The sequence below is a fragment of the Mustela nivalis genome (genome assembly GCF_964662115.1).
Source record: "Mustela nivalis genome assembly, chromosome: 13".
Taxonomy (NCBI): domain Eukaryota; kingdom Metazoa; phylum Chordata; class Mammalia; order Carnivora; family Mustelidae; genus Mustela; species Mustela nivalis.
In genome coordinates, this window is record NC_139032.1 from 80,849,722 (window position 1) to 80,867,267 (window position 17,546).

The 17,546-nt window shown below is 43.8% G+C and overlaps 1 protein-coding gene across 4 annotated transcripts in view; it reads right to left on the bottom strand.

Annotated features, from left to right (window-relative positions):
* TTLL11 (tubulin tyrosine ligase like 11) overlaps window positions 1-17,546 on the bottom strand; it is a 225,751-nt gene that overhangs the window by 170,820 nt on the left and 37,385 nt on the right. For 3 of the 4 annotated variants that reach the window (XM_082695339.1, XM_082695340.1, XM_082695342.1), the window contains exons 2-3: window positions 7,490-7,586; window positions 110-243 (exon numbers count right to left, since the gene is read on the bottom strand). The exons of the other annotated variant lie outside the window; for it this stretch is intronic. In XM_082695339.1, coding sequence (XP_082551465.1) covers window positions 110-243; window positions 7,490-7,586 — 231 coding nt within the window. The remainder of the gene's footprint in view (window positions 1-109; window positions 244-7,489; window positions 7,587-17,546) is intronic. 4 annotated transcript variants of the gene reach the window in all.

The window sequence follows — 17,546 nt, forward strand, 5'->3', positions numbered from 1 at the left end:
CACCGCTACCCACCGCAGCTCCCAGCACACAGGACTCAGGACCCAGCTTCCAGGACACAGTTGCAACCATGACATAATTCAAGGGTCCCGGGGACAGAGTGTCATCTACCTGAGCAACAAAGAGCTGGAACTCGTCAGGCAGAATCCAAGAGCGAGGATAGAAGTTGTACTCCTCAGGAAAGAGATTCTGCATGATTCTCACGGCTCTGCTCAGAGTAATTTTACGCACCATCTCCGTCATGCCTAGGGAGAAGAGAAGCTGTGAGGTTTGAACAGCAGAGAGCTGCTAACTGTAAGACAGCCATGATCAGGGACTTTGAAAACCACCCACCCGACATATTCGCTTTTGCAGACAGATAGGAGCTGTTTCCCACAGAGGGGAATCATGGTTTGGAAAGACCTACCAGATTAATGAAAAAACTGGAGGTAATAGAGAGTTTTTCCTCCTTATCAAATGCCTGGTTTTTTTTTTTTTTTCTCCTTATAAAAATGAAGCATCAGGGGCACCTAGGTGGGTGGCTCAGTGGGTTAAAGCCTCTGCCTTCGGCTCAGGTTATGATCCCAGGGTCCTGAGATCGAGCCTCAAATCAGGCTCTCTGCTCGGTGGGGAGCCTGCTTCCCTTCCTCTCTCTCTGCCTATCTCTCTGCCTACTTGTGGTCTCTGTCAAATAAATAAATAAAATCTTTTAAAAAAAAAATGAAGCATCAGTTGGAAGAAATGGGTTTTCAGCTAGTTTATTATTCCATTCTTGGTTAGTCCCCTCGATTATTAAAGACAAGCATTTACATCTTGCACTTAAAATTTAATGTCCTCTTTAATTTGGGGCCACCATCCATACTTCAAGGACTGCTTCCATTTTATACCCTCAAGAATATCATCTAGTGGACTCTGCTTACATTATGAGAAACTTAATTAAGTTGCTTTATTTTAATCTTTCATGAGTATTCAAGGTATAAAATAGAAAAATACACAGCTTTCAGCATAAAATCTGTCTCCTTGAAATAAGGACAGAAAGCAGAAAGGATATCACAGCATAATTTATAGTTTCAGGGGAGAAAATGGAATCTGTAGGAGTTCTTCAGTTGTAAGTACTGACAATAACATTGATAAGGCCCCATTAATTTGCCCAGAGGGGATTAAAATGACTCACTTATAAAACATTTTTAAAACACGGTGGATTTTTTTTTTCTTAGAACATCTTTAAGAACTCAGACAAGAGAAGAAACTGTATAACCTTAGCAAATTTTAAGCAAATAGGTAAAAATTCTTTTAAGTTTTAGGATGCTTATCTCTTAAGGCAAATATCACCACTGAAAATGGAGACGAGAACTGGCCTTCACCTTGAGAAAGGCAACATAGTGCCATCACTGACCCAAGGAACTGGCTTAGCCAAGTTATTTTTAACAGAAAGCAGAAAGTTTCGTGTCAGCCTGGCATGTCCGAATTATCACACATTCCAAATGGGCACAATCAGAACGAATGAGATTTCTTGAAATTCCCATGTTCAGGAAGTGACGGGTGAACACTTGAGAATGAAGGTTTTAATAACCTATTTCTTGCTTCCCTCAGCATATTAAAAAAAGCAATAAATCTGAAGATCGCAGATTTAAGATGTCAGTGCCCAGCTTCTTGGTTCTTGTTTAGAAGGATAGAGAGAAGAATTAAATAAGAAATAAAGGAGCTTGAAAAGCACTAATAAACTCTGCTCTGATGTGAACTCTTCAATATTAAAGAAAACTCACTGAGGACACTCTTATGAGCTTCCTAAGAAATAAGTACGCACCCAGAAAATTCTAGAAGTTTCCTTTTGGTCCCCTCCAAATTAGAATTTTTGAGTTATAAACACTGGAGCTAAACACCAAATACACAAAACAAAAACTTCAACTGTTTTTGAAGCTTTTTCCTTTTCATTGACAACAGTTTATTATCATACTAGACTGAAATCCTTCATAACCAACTATAATACAGCACCTGACACCAAGTAGATGAAGCCTCCTGACCGTTGTGCTACTTTCTACACTTCAAGGACCTTGTGACTGGGGAAGAAACCCCTGTTTCTTAGAAACCCCTCAGCAGGTTAGACAGACTCACACAACATGGACAGGAGGGCTATGAGTATAAGTGTGGCTTGAACGCTCCAGAAAAGTTTTGTGAAAATCCATGTCCGGGGCGCCTGGGTGGCTCAGTCAGTTAAGTGTCTGACTCTTGATTTCGGCTCAAGTCGTGAGATCCAGCCCTGCATCGGGTTCCACACTGGGCGTGGTGCCCACTTGTGATTCTCTCTCTCCCTCTGCCCCTCCCTCTCCCTCTCTAAAAAAAAGAAAAGGAAAGGAAAGGAAATGAGAGAGGAGAGGAGAAAAGAAACAAGAAAAGGGGAAAAAAAATCAATGTTCAGGAAATGGAACACATAATCATTTGAAAGCTGTAATGGCTCCTTCTGTACTGTGGATCCTAAGTCCTCCAGCAGGTGACAGTTCTGCTCCCAAGTGTGCTTTTGTGCAGTCTCCAGGTAGTTCTCTGCTGAAAACAGCCAACTCCAGAGACTCCCTGAAATCCAACAGTTACTTTTCCCAGACCGTTCTGACCCACAGGCTCTGGCCAACTCACCCCCATCCTCTGCCTAAATGCCTGTCTCCAGGAGGCCCCAGTGTAGACCTCCGTGGATCCACTTACCACCAAAACCTTTGTTCCACCACCATATCTAGGCTGTGTTCCCACCCGACCACTCCCTCCACCCCACATGGAAGCTGCTGCCATCCTGGCTTCTGGTGGTGGCTCAGAGACAGAAGTGGGGGTGTCATCGGCTCTCAGGAAGAAGCAAGAGTAGCTAGGTTTCTCGCTGACCCAGAGCACATGTCCCCGGAGCAAATATGTGAAAAGAGAGGTCACTGGCAGGCTCTGCCACCTTCTCCCCGCTACTGCAGCACCTGACCCCTTCCCATGACCCTGGCCCTAGGCTTTGGGACACACTCTGACCTGGGCCACAAGCTCTAGGTCTAACCATCAGCTCCCCTGGAGATTGGGAACAAGGCAGTCTTTGACCTTGACTTTGTACTCCAGTTAGATAAGGAGGACTTCAACTGTCTTTCTGAGGCTTTCTGATTGCTTCGCCCTGGAATTTGGTGACCTGTCTTTTGCTCCTGGTGTCTGAGTAGCTGCCTCAGCAATGGCTTTGCTTTGTTTCCGCCTGTGTTCCTCCCTGTTCACCCAAGCTACCCAGCATGGGTAGGGTCCTCCTACTTAGGACCTGAGCCTGGTGCCTGCCCTCCCGCTGCCTACTTACAGGTTCTTTTGAGGCTCACCGCCTACCTGGGGTTCTCAACGGGTCTGTTCCCAGATGTCCCTATGGTGGCAGGTCCCCTCTCAACTGGGAAAATGCCCTAACTCAGCTTGGAGCTTCCCACACCAGGAAACTTGCCTCCCACCGCTCCTGGGCCTGAGTTCTTCTCTCTGCTACCCCGGAGTCTCCAAGCCTGGTGGGTCTCCAGCCCTGTGAAGCTAGGCGAGAGGGTAACAGTCTGATCCTGGGGCTTACCACACAGACCGGTTTAAGCCAATTTAAAACAAAAACAAAAACAAAACAAAATCTGAGCTATGTCGAGAGTCCTATTCAATCCGAACACCAGTGACAACAATGACTTTTGGCAAAAGCACATTCCAACCACCCAATGACAAGTAACTACTTCCGGATCCATCCTCTTCTCTCTGTTCCCAGTGCCGCTGAGGAGTTCATCTTTTGCCTGGATCCTGCAACATCCTCTGAACTCTCCGTCTCCTGCCTCTGCCCTTCCACCACCTCCAACGCATCCCTCTGGCGGGCCTTTCGAAAATGCAAGCTGGCCCATGTCGCTCTCTGGCCTAACAATGTCTCAGTGGCTCCCACGACCTTCAGACTGTAAGGATGCTATCCATAGGTCCCTGCTTATCTCGCTTCCATGGCCCCTCTCACACCTGACCCTTTGTCACCATCACAGGCCACCTGCCCTTCGCCGAATGAGCAGTAAACACCCCAAGTCTTTGTGCCAACTCTGCTCCTACATTTTGGAGGGAGGTCAGGCCCGTCCAGCCCTGGAGGCTCAGTTCATACGTTCTCCCGGGTCTCTCACCCTGTTTGTCCCCCAGGCAGATCTGGGTTGGGTCGTGTGTTCTCATTCCAAGCCCCTAGGGCACCCCAGATTTCCTCTGTCTGGCACTTATTTTGTATCTGACTTCTCTCCCTACATGCCTCTCTCCTTGTCTTTGTACCCTCCACGCAGCACAGCGAGTGCCTGACCGCACGCAAGCTGTCCGGGACCTTCCTGGCGGGGGCCCTCTCCCTCTCTGCCAGAACGTCCCCTCCCCACCCCTGCCGTGGGCCGCCACACATCTCAGACCCTGAAAGTCAGCAAAAAACTGTGGCTTGGGAGCTGAGAATTGACAGTTTGGGTCTTTCCTAAAGCAAAGACGTATCCAAATCAGATTATTTTTATAGAAAGTCTTAATTCATCATGTTAAGACATAATAACCCATCTTGGAGGATCTCGTCATAGAAAAGTGGCTAAAATCTAATGTGCTGACACAAACAAAATAACTCGCTTCCATATGCATCTCCAGAAGTTTTCAGTTTCTTCAGCATGGGCTGCATTTAGAGCTGTCTGCCACATTCAGGCGAACTTACTAGCATAAGAGACACACTGCTAGGATAAGGGGATACAGGAGAGACAAACTAGAGCCAAAAGACAGGGCCTTCTGGAATCATGTCATAGCGAAGAATTGCTGTCTTCCATAGGGAGAGGATGGAGCCACACTGCCTCTCTGCCTAGAGGTTCGAGAGCCTGCTTTGTCATTAGAACTAATTAATTGCTGTTGGTAAAGTGGAAAATTATATGTTCCAGTCACTGGCATGTGGGATGCAGGCTAGAGCGAACTTGCTTCTTTGGCATGAATATTCTTCTATCATTTTTGATGATGAAACTAGTCCTTTAATGAAACTAGTCCTTTGAGGGTGTTTTTCTCTAATTTGTGTTCCAAAAGGAAGCTATGGCTTCTTTTTACTCACAGTCATGAGATGAGGCACAAGCAAAGAGGGGAAAACATAAATAAATGAAGCCTCATTCGAGGATTCATGTCTTAGGAACTCTGTCCTCATTGAAAGAACTGTTCTCTTTCAAATTACCTTCTCCCAGGACCCCAGTAAGTCCTTCGAGGGGCATCAAAAAATCACCTTTTATGAGCAGCAAGACAGAAAAGAATAGTTATCCCATTGAACTGTGTGTGCAAGAACCCGGGCTACCAGAATCCTTCTTGCTCTCCAACAGAACCCTCCCTCTTCTCTAACTGTGGGTGAATTTTCTAGCTCTGTTCCCCCCGGAAACCAATAAAGGTAGAAAAGTTAGCCATGTTACCAGATGACAAAGCATATGGTGGAAATGATCCCTGATGGGCAAATTGCATAAATACCTGGTAGGAAGCCGTAGCCCCAGGCTTGCCTGATGTAAGGATGCTCGTAACTCAGCAGGACCCTGCTGGGGGCTCTGGAAGCTATGCTTTGGAGAAGCGATGTGAGATAAAGCTCTTGAGGGGTGTCTAAGCCAAGACAGACCCACGTCCACCAATGTAGGTCTTGTCTCCCTACACTTCCGAGCTTTTGCTTGAGGGGGGAGTCTAGCCTCTGGCACCCATGCAAAGACATCGCTGGAGAGAAATGCCTGACTTGACTGGCTGGCAGGCCATGTTTCCTGCCCTATGACCTTATAAGTGAATCTGAGCCAAGTGAGGCCCATGAAAGTCTGAACACTTAATTGAACCCCCCCCCCCCGCCCCCAGCGGACATGGCGTAACTCGACAGCGTATCATGTATGGCTACTGGGTTTTCTTTCTTTCTTTCTTTCTTTATATTTATTTGACAGACAGAGATCACAAGCAGGCAGAGAGGCAGGCAGAAAGGAGGAAGCAGGCTCCCTGCTGAGCAGAGAGCCCGATGTGGGGCTCGATCTCAGGATCCTGAGATCATGACCTGAGCCGAAGGCAGAGGCTTAACCCACTGAGCCACCCAGGCGCCCCGGCTACTGGGTTTTCTGAGACATGGTTTCTTAAGAACATGGCATAGAATGCCAAAGAAAGAGAGTAAATTCTTTTTTAGTTAAACTCTATGCATACCATGGGGCTCAAACTCCTGACCCTGAGATCAAGAGTCACATGCTCTCCCGTTGAGCCCAAAGGCCCCCTAGAAAAAGGATAAACGGAATTTCATTTTAAAAATAAGCATAAATGATATCACACTAGGAGAAAACACTTGTATTTAGGCAACTACACTCTGACTGCAACCGTATAAAAGCGATACAAAAATATGGTTAAGTTTTGGGAGGAAATACAGAAATATTCACATTGTTGTTTGTTAAATGAGGGACCCGATTCAGGGTGACGCCCTTTTTAACAAACTTATTCACTATCTGGGGCGCCTGGGTGGCTCAGTGGGTTAAAGCCTCTGCCTTCAGCTCAGATCATGATCCTAGGGTCCAGGGATCGAGCCCCACATCAGGCTCTCTGCTCAGCGGGAAGCCTGCTTCCTCCTCTCTCTCTCTGCCTGCTTCTCTGCCTACTTCTGATCTCTGTGAAATAAATAAATAAAATCTTTTTAAAAAATTAAAAATTTATTTACTATCATATTATAATATGGTTTGTGCATATTATGTTAACATTTCTGAATATAATAGAAAGACCCTCTGGCTGCCTTTGCCACCCCCACTGGGCCAAATGTTCCTTCCCCCGGAGGCACACCCACTCACCTTACCCACCCTCCTCAGAGAGCCTTTAAAAATAATGAATAGCAATTCATAGCAGAAGAGGGTGGCAGAGATTCAGAATAAAGTGGAAAGGCATATGGGGAGGCTGGGGACGGAGGGAGGAGGAGTTGTAAAGTGTTGGCTCTGACACCTTCACGGAACGAGTCCCCCTACAGGAAAGCCTCACTGGGATAAGGTCCCGAGGTCTAAGGTAGGCACTGTCTCAGCCTGCCGTTCCCAACAAGGAGACTGGTGTATCTGGTTTTAAAAATGGTACCTCCAGGGATGATATGTAAAGAAAGCAGAAGCTGCTAACCTCAATTTTGTGGCATATTCCTAGAATTTTAGTACTTCTGTTCCTGGCAAATAATTTATGTGAAGTGGTCTTTTTTTTTTTCGTTTTGAGAACATAGTCTCCTCATTATACCTTCATAGTATAACTCAGAAGGTGAAGATCATGTTCTTCCACTGGTGAAATTAGTCCAGGAAAGCCTGTCTTTTTATTTTTGAACCTCCAGTCCTTAATCGGTTGGTGGGTCCAAACCTGATGACCTCTGCGTTAGTTAGCTTCCCTCCCAAGGTCAGGGCGCCACAGTGGTAAAGGCAGCAAGTCCCAATGAAGAGTCCTTGAGTCTGAGCTCAAAATGCCACCTTGTTTTTGTAAAAGAGAGTGCCCTCACACAGCCTAGAAACATTTTATGATGCCAACAATAACAGCAGATACCTGGAAACTTGTTCACTTGGCCGGAGAATATGTCATTGTCGTGAAATGAAACTCCATGCCAGTAGATGTCACAAGGCAAGCGTCGGCCAAATGGGAACTAGAAGACAGAGGGGAAAAAACTGTGACGATTAACAAGAACTAGAGGAGCAACTATCATCCTGGCTGGCTGTTACATACACATTCCCCGTGACCTGGTGCATATCACATGACGTAATGCTCATAATAAGCACATGAAGTAGATGAAAGCCTTTCTCATTTTATAGGTGAAGAAACCATCTCAGGCAGGTTAAAGAACTTGCTCAAGGTCACGACCAGGGAGGGGTGGCATTCTGACTCTGTGTAGCAGGCACCATACTCATGGCTTCACACCTAACCTTTCATTTTAATCCTCCTAACTACCCTAGAAAAAATTGTTCCCATTTACTGGGGAGAAAATTGGGGATGAAAAAGGTATCTAATATGCCCAAAGTAACACAGAGCTGGTAAGGAGAGGAATTGGGATTTGAACCCAGGTCTATCTGAACCCCGAGCCATACTTCTCTTTCTCTAAAAACTGCAACTCCCAAGTCAGTCCCCGCAAAAATGAGCTCACGCTCCCTCGCTCACACTCTCTCATTCTCTCTTCCCTGCCCCCCCAAACACACACGTTCCATGGAGGGAGGCTGCATCCCCGGTGTTTCCTGGCATTCAAGAAAAGCTTTTTGGATAAATAAATGAACGAACTGGGAATGGTAATCTGACTCAAGGTGACATACCAGATTCTCTCTTCGAGGAATTTGGAAATCTGAGATGCCAGGCAGCCTCTGCTGCCCCTTGATCTGGAAGTGATAAAAAGCCAGAGCCAGGCAGATGTGCTTGGCTGTGAGCACAGAGAAGCGAACGCAGCCCAGCTGATGAGAGAGATGGAAGGAGGAGGTGCAGAGAGGAAAGTGGCGGTGAGACCATGTGGCCCTGGTGACAGACTGAGTGACTTTAGTTCCTAGGGCTTCTAGATCCTAGGTCCAGACCCTCCTGAGCCTCAAGGCCCCTCGTGTCCTTGGATCCTGTAAGACAGCCTTATATTCTTAGAATATAGCCCCTCTTTGCACACACTATAGGGTTTCCTTATTAGCAGCCAGAAAAATCCCTCTGTGAGACAGAAAGCCCTGCTCTATCCACTATATCCTGCTGCCTCTCAAAGTTATCAGCAAGTTCTATATTTACAGAATTCCTTTTCTTAAATCTATAAGTCAGAGGACCCTTGTTAAAGGAAAAAAAGTGAGGATGTGTCAGTTCATATTTGGAACTTGCTTGTTAGAAGTCCAGATGAAGAGAGATGCCAACACACTGAACGCAATCACTTGACTTTCCCATCCGAAGACTACAGCTAATCAGGATTTTTGTCTGCTCCAAGTTGAGAGAGCGTAAGTTCCAATGGAAAAGCATAGCATTACTAATGAAATGGTGGTGACTTGATGCTTTCCAACTATTCTAAATTAAAACGAAGGCAAAGAGACTAAGCCCTTTAAATCATTCACATTATTTCAAAGCTGTGCCAAAGTAAGGCATATGTTACACACTCTATTAGCATGAACAACTTTCATCTATAATTTATAGCATTTCACTTGTTTTCTTTGCATCCGATGGACTGAAGTTATTAATTCAGTAGTCATAAATACAAAGAGATACAGCATATGTTACTTTCTTCCAGCTGCTAAGTGCTAACAGAGGGAAGGGGAAAATAACTTCACCAGGGAAGTTTCTCTAAAAAGCACACTATCCAAGCAAAGTTTACTAAGATTTAAGTGACCGTGCTGCCTGTAATGTGGGACCAACACCTGCTCCATGTCTGCAGATAACCAATGACTCCTTATCACCTTTACAGTTACCCTTCAACCCTTGCCAACCTCATGAGTCCCAAATTCACACTTCATTCAGCAGTGCCTTCAGCTCTCTCGGTTTTGAGAAACTGTGGGTTTTAAAAATCCATTCATTCAATAATTGCTACGTGCCAGACACTGTGCTAGATGCTGAGAACACAGTGAAACACAATTTTAAATAGGTCCCAGGACTTCAAAATCCCTCCTCTTTTTAAGATTTTTTAAAAAACTGCTTAAACATCATACTCAATGGTGAAAAAGACTGAAAGCTTTTCCTTGAAGATCAAGAATGAGATAAGGATGCCCACTTTCACCACTTTTTTTCAACAGAGTATTGTAAGAGCAAAGGCAAGAAAATGAAAGGAAGTATCCAAATTGGAAAGGAAGAAGTAAAATTATGTTTGCAGATGACATGATCTTATATGTAGAAAACCATAAAGGTTACACACACATATACACATACAGTTAGAAATAATAAATGAATTCAGAAAAATTATAGGATACAAAATCAATACACAAAAATCAGCTTTTCTATATACTAACCATGAATGATCCAAAAAGGAAATTAAGAAAACAGTTACATTTATAATAACATCAAAAAGAATAAAATACTTAGGAATTAGCTTAAACAAGGAGATAAAAGACTAAATGCCAAAAACTATAAAATGTTGCTGAAAGAGATTAAAGAAGACATGCATAAGTAGGAAGATATCCCATGTTCATGGATTAGAAGACTTTATATTATTAGGATGTCAATACTACACAAAGCAATGTACAGAGTCAATGAAATCCCTATCAAAATCCAAATGACTTTTTTTTCTTACAGAAATATAAAAATCTATCATAAAATTCATGTGGAATCTCAAGGGACCCCAAATAACCAAAATAATCTTGAGAAGGAAGAAAATGTTGGAGTTATCATGCTTCCTGATACCAACTTACAATAAAGCTAAGATATCAAAACAGTGCATAAAACAACAATGAGATACAATGAGATACCACTATACAACTACTAGAATGGCCAAAATCCAGAACACTAACAACACAAAATGCTGGCAAGGGTATGGAGGAACAAGAACTCTCACTCATTGCTGATGGAAATGCAAAATGGTACACCTCCTTTGGAAGACAGTTCTTAAAAAGTAAACATACTTTTACCATATGATCTAGTAATTGTGTTCCTTGGTATTTACCCAAATGGGTTGAAAACTTATGCCCAGAAAAAAAATCTATACATGAATATTTATAGCAGTTTTATTAATAATTGCCAAAGCTTGGAAGCAACCAAGATGTCTCTCAGTAGGTAAATGGATAAACTGTGGTGTACCCAGATAATGGAATATTATTCGGTGCTTAAAAAAATGAGCAATTTAAGCCAAGAAAAGACATGGAGGGATCTTAAATGCGTATTTCTAAATGAATGAAGCCATTTGCAAAGGCTACATACTGTGTGATTCCAACTATATGACATAAAAGGCAAATCTACAGAACCAGTTAAAAGATCAGTGGTTAGCATGGATTAGGAGTAAGGGGAGGGATGAATAGGGGAAGCACAGAGGACTTTCAGGGTAGTGACACCACTCTATATAATACCGCAACAGCGGATACATATCATTTATTCATCTGTCCAAGCCCACAGAAGGTACACTACCAAGAATAAGTTTTAATATAAATCATGGACTTTGAGTGATAATGATGTGTCAGTATATGTTCATCAACTGCAACAAATGTACCATTTTGGCAGGCGATTCTGATAGCTGGAGAGGCTATGCATATGTAGGGTCAGTGACCATATGTGAAATCTCTGTTCCTTCTGCTCAATTTTGTAGTGAACCAAAAATAGTTCTAATAAAAAAAATAAATTAATAAAAACCAGGATGTTACTGGCATAAATACAGACAGACTAATGGGATAGGATACAGAACCCAGAATTAAACCCTGACATATACAGTCAAATTGTTTTTGACAAGAATGACAAGACTATTTGATGGGGAAAGGAAATTCTGTTCAACAATTGCTGCCAGGAAAACTGGATATCCACATGCAAAAAGAATGAAGTTGGACCCTTACTTTTCACCATATACAAATATTAACTCAAAATAAGTAAAAGACCCAATCATAAGGGCTAAACCTATAAAGCTCTTAGTAGAAAATACAGGGAATAAGCTTTATGATATTTAATTTGGCAATGATTTCTTGATATGACAAAGTACAGAGAAACAAAAGAAAAAATAAATAAATTGAACTTCATTGAAATTAAAACTTCTTTGCATTGAAGGACACTTGTCAACAGAATGAAAGGGAAGCCCATGGAATAGGAGAAAATATTTGAAAATCATGTATCTGATAAGGGATTAATATTCAAATATATTTTGAAACTTTCACAACTCAAGAACAACAAAAACAATTTTAAAATGGGCAAAGAAAGGACTTGAATAGACATTTCTCCAAAGAAGACATACAGATGGCTAATAAGCACATGAAAAGATGCTCAACAACACTAATCACTAGGAAAATGCAAATCAAAACCACAATGAGATACAACTTCATACTCATTAGGATGGCTAGCTTAAAAAATATTAAAAAGGAAATAAGTGTTGATGAGGATGTAGAGAAATTGGAACCCTCAGGCACTGGGAATGTAAAAAGCTGCTGTGGAAAATAAAATTGTCACATGATCCAGTAATTCTACTTCTGAGTATTTACCCAAAAGAACTGAAATCGGGGACTCAAACAGATACTGATACCCAAATGTTAAGCATTATTCACAACAGCCAAAGGTGGAAACAGTCCAAGTGTCCATTAACTGTCCATCAACAGTCAAAATGTGGTATATCCATACACTGTAAGATTACTCAGCCTGGAACAACATAGATGAGACACTGAAGACATTATGCCAAGTGAAATAAATCAGACACGGAATGTTGTGTGGTCCCACTACTGCGAGGTAGCCAGAGTAGTCAAATTCATAGAGATGCAAAGTAGAACAGTGGTTTCCAGGGGCTGGGAAGGTGTTGTTTAGTGGGTACTGAATTTCAGTTTGGGGAGATGGAAAATGTCTGGAGATGGATGATTCTGATAGTGGCACAACAAGGTGAATGTATTTAACGCTACTAAATTGTCCACTTACAAGCAGTTAAGATGATAACTTTTGTTATGTATATTTCACCACAATAAAACAACAGTAAGAAACTGTCTGCTTACCCCTGGGGGGTAAGGGGCCATTCCTGGCTCTACTCTGAACTCTCTATAGCCTGGAATGCTACGTGGCTTTTCACGGGGCAGCTGAAAATAGACAATGTTTCTCAGACTCCCCCACTCCCCATCTTTCTAAGGTCAGCACCATCTTCCCAGTTATCTAGATTCTAAATTCTAAAAGGAGTCATCTTTCCTTTTCTCTTCTTCAAACTCTTTTGGAAAAAGGACTAGTTTTGGGGTCAAAAGACCTGAGAGTTCTAGACTTGTTCCATCACTTACTATGAGGTCTTAAGCAACCAAAATTTTTGTGTCCTCCGTTGACTGAGATGAGAAAACATGTCAAGGTGCAACAGGAACCAAACAAGATAATAGAAATGAAAATGCTTTGTACATTCCACAATACAAATCTGAGTTGATCGTTGATGTATTTACTCATTAAGTGTTAAGAACCTAGTGTGTGGGGCAGTGTCTCAGGTGGCAAGGACACAGGGGAACATGCCTGCTTCCATGGAGCACACAGTCCATGGGGGAGAAAGAGTTGACTCAAATAATCACTTCCAACGTATCCGCACAAACTATGGTAAGGGCTGTGAAATGAGGTCCAGAGAGCAATGAGGACACAGGGAGAGCCCAGCACATCTGGGAAGTCAGAGAAGTCTGCTCCGAGTAGGGGGACCACATGTTCATTAGCCCAGGACAGCTCCCCTTTACACCTGGTGTCCTGGTGTTAATATTAATACAGGGTTGTTGTTGTTGTTGTTAATATTAATACAGGGTTGTTGTTGTTGTTGTTGTTGTTGTTGTTTTCCACTTTCAAATGTATCCCAGTTTGAACAGCAAACTGAGTGGTCACCCTGCTCCTGAGTAAAGGCTATTTGAGCTGAGATTGGAAAGAAGAACAGGCAGATGAGGAAGGAAGAGTATTCTAAGCAGAGAACAAATATGTAAAAGCCCAGAGGTCAGACTGACCATGACGCACTGGAAAGCCTGGAGACAGGTCAAGATGGCTGGGGGTACAGAGGACCAGAGGAAAGTAGTGTGACATGTGGCTGAAGACCTAGACAGAGGCCGATGGTGTAGGGCTGCCCCCAGCTGGATAGCAGAAACAGAAGGTCATGTGGAGAGCAGACGAAGACGGACCAGAGAGACAGAGAGCATGACCCATAAAAGGCCAGTGGGGAGAGTGTTTCAAGACAGAGAGAACAGTGAACAGCGCGAACGTGGCTGACAGGTCAACTAGGCTGGAAACTAACAACCGCCCGCTGGCTCTGACGACATGGAGAGCTTCAGGACCATGTCAGCCCACAGGGGTCACCTTTCTGGTCCCTTCAGTGCCTGCTACACTTATCACAACACACTGTTGTGTACTTCATGTGCAACCCGAATCTCCCTCAGAACGCCAAGGATTTCTAGGACCTGGAACAATTTGACATACTTGTCTCGGGTCTCTGAGAATGACTAACCAGGTGTCCAATTCGTCCTAGGCCCATAGGAAAATGAGAACCATAATCCTGAGAATTACCCATAACTCCCTTCCCTCCCCAATACCTAACTGGTCAGCAAGTCTTCCGTTTTACCTCCTAATTTATTTTTACATTTCTTCTCTCTACTTTAATGCCCAGTGCCGTTGTCAAACTTTGAGGCTTCCTCTCTCGCCTGGATGAGACGTTTGTTAGTCACACATGAACGACAGTAACTAGCACACCCTCCCCCACATACTACCATCTTTGCCACAAAAAAAGATTCTCCCTCAGCGTATACACCTGTGTGGACCCAAAATCCTTTTCCTTCTTACCTAGAAGGACTAAAACAAACTTGCCAGGCTCCTGCAAGAACTGAAACCATTAAATGTCCTTTGAGCATATTTGTGCTTAAGGAATTGATGTCCGGGTCCCCCTTCTAATAAATAGCCCAAAGAGTGAGTTCAAACCCCCTGAGGGATTTTACAAAATGAAATTTCACAGTGAATGCTGATGAAAGCACAATTCACATTTCTGTACTTTGTGAATGATTTTCTTCATAAAGCTTCTTCATGAAAGAAAATCTTTCAAGTGATTGGGCATAAAAGTGCCAAATAAGCTTTGATATGGGCAAGTGTATGTGTAATGTATCTACAGGGGGAAATGACCCAAATTACTGCTTTAAAATGAGAGGCCCAAATCGCTGTGGGGAAATCCAAGGAAGAGGTAGAAGCCAGAGCAGCTCACTTGGGCTCGGAAGAGCACCACTCCAGCCTCAACCTGCCACACCCCACCCAGAGACTTTGACACGCTGCTGACCTTGCCCCGCTCTAGCTCACCTACGGTGGAGTTAAACAACAGCTGTAAAACCCATCCGCCTCCCTGGGCTGTCATGCGGACTGAGGTAGTGCCTGAGAAAGCACTTTGTAAAAAGCAAATTGCTGTTATGTAGGATAGCCTATTATTTTTAATGCCCAAGGAAATCACCTCAACGAGTAACTTCAATTAAAAAAGATGCCAACCAAATATCAAGCACCATTAGGACAGCTCTTGAATAAGAACACCGCAGTGTACTTGCACTTGGGAAACCCTAGCTGACGCCCCCGGGCAGAGCTAATGGATTTCTCTCCAGTGCCCCCTCTGTATTCAGTCGATGCCTATAGTACAGGCACTGCCTTGCAGGGTATTAATGTCTACATGCCTGTCTCTCCATCAGACAGAAGGCTTCAGGGTAGACATACTTGATTCTCTCCACCGTCTCACAGGCCTACCATCTGTGGTAGGCAGCCTCTAAGATAGTCTCCAATTATCCCTGCCTCCTGGAATTCGGGCCCTTGTGTAGTCTTCTCCCACAACTAGCACAGGCTTGGTCCATGGAACCAAAAGCTACAGCAGAAGAAGGGATGGAATGTCGAGACTGTGGCTTCTGTCTTGGGTGCACTCTGTGTGCGTGGGGGGGGGGGCTGGCCACGCGCATGTCTGGCTGGCTGGCTGGCTGGCTGGCTTCCATCTCTCTCTCATCATCATCATCACTCACTATGGAGAGTGCCTAGGGAGAGGGAAGAAATCAAAGCCTCCTGCCGAAAGCCGTGGGAATGAACTTGGAAGTGGGTCCTACTGTCCGGATCGAGTCTTCAGAGGCTGCGGCCCCATGAGCCAAAACCGCAGCTAAGTCACTCCCAGACTCCTCATCTTCAGGAAGTGTGTGAGTAATAAATGTGTGATGTTTTCACTGCTAAGCTTTGGAGAAATCTATTACACAGTAGTAGATAATGAATACACTATTCTGGGTTTATAACAGTGCCTTAGAGAATGAAAGCATTCTAAGAATGAAGGAATTTAAGATTAATATATCCTTAAAAGAAATTCAATAACTATTATTTATTCAGTACTTAATTGCATCCCAGATATCTTACATATATGCCTCCATTTTGCACATGAAAAAAAAATACAATTCTGTTGCTGGTAAGTGGCAAACCCAGAATTTGAAGTCATGTTGATCTATCTCCAAAGACTGTGCTCTTTTGGCTCCACTAAGCTCACTAAGCTGAATGGATGGGTAGATGGATTAATCTGTTGGGGGGGGGGGGAAATAAGCATGTATATCTATGCAAAAAAAGAGCTGTGGTTAACACTTCAAGGAAGAGCATAGCCCAGAGAAAGCCCAGAGAAGACCAGTTAAGACAAGAAAAGAATTGAGCAATTGCCCTTCAAGAATGGACTGAAAACATAGCACTCTTTTCTTTAATCAGGAAAGCAAGCAGACAAAGAAAATACTGGTGGAGATCCATCAAACGCTGAAGGGTGTGACCAGATAGAAAATGACTCCATCTGCCAAATCTGAGCATATCAAAAGAAGATGAGTCCCCTCTTTGAAGCCTGAGAGAGGCAGGCTAGCTCACTCCTCTCTTGTTCACATCTCAGCTAATGGCATCACTATCCTCCCAGACAGGTGAGAAGCAACAACCACCCAACTGAGGGGTCACAGGGAGATTCTGGGGTCCCACCTACCTGTGGAAAGTGGGCTAACAAATAAAGCCCTCCCCATGCAGGGGAGGGATTGGCCAGCTTCCTGACCACAGCATCTCTGGATGGGGTGGGTGGTGGAGGGGGAGTCCATACATAGGGCAACCCCAAGCCTATTTCTTCAGCAGGAACAATAATGACAATGTGATTTGGGTTATTAGATGAATTAATAATGCATCTAAGGCACCTAGCCCTGTGCCTGGCACATGATGTGAAATATACAGTTGGTGTTCAAAAAATGCTGCTTTCTTTCTTCTCTCCATATTTTCCCAACACCCTTCACCCCATATTACCCAAAGGAGATGGTGGAGGGGGTGTTTTCTAGGGCTAGTCCAAGGTTAAAGGTGCACAGGGTATATCCAAGGTATTTGAACTCATATAGGTCTTCCTGGATATGCACCTAATCTCTGGGGAAAGCCTATACTCACACCAAATCTCCTTGACCTGACTTCCAGAACCTGGGTTCAAATCTCAACCCTGCCAGCTTCTAAGGCTTTTGGTTTTAACAGCTGAGAAAGAGGACTAGCAAAGCCTCCATCACAGAGGGTATCGGGAAGATTAAAAACAACTATGTAAGTGAAAAAATGTTTGTGACTACTCTGGCACATAGAAGCAGCTAAGTTAGTCCTTGTAAGGACCTATTTAACCAGAGGCTTCCATTAAGGTTAAACAACAACCTTGTTGTTTAACCCTTAAACTGTCCCTGCTCCCAGTCCCCAGGGGACTGACTTAAAAACAAGTCCTGGAAACCATCGCCAGGTAACAAAGCCCAAATACAAGGGTGGGCCAGGCCAGGTGGAAACATCTGATCAGTGGGGGTTGCATACTGTCTCCCTAGCTACCAAGGAGTATGGGCCCCGCCCTTTGGGAGCCCTTTGGGCACCAATTCTAACCAAGGTGTGATAGGCTAGGTCAAATGTCTACTATAGGGTAAACTGTAATTCAATTGGTCACCGAGCATCACTGTGCAGCTTTCTCTGTGTGTTACAATCTAATTGGCCACTTGTGCGTGGC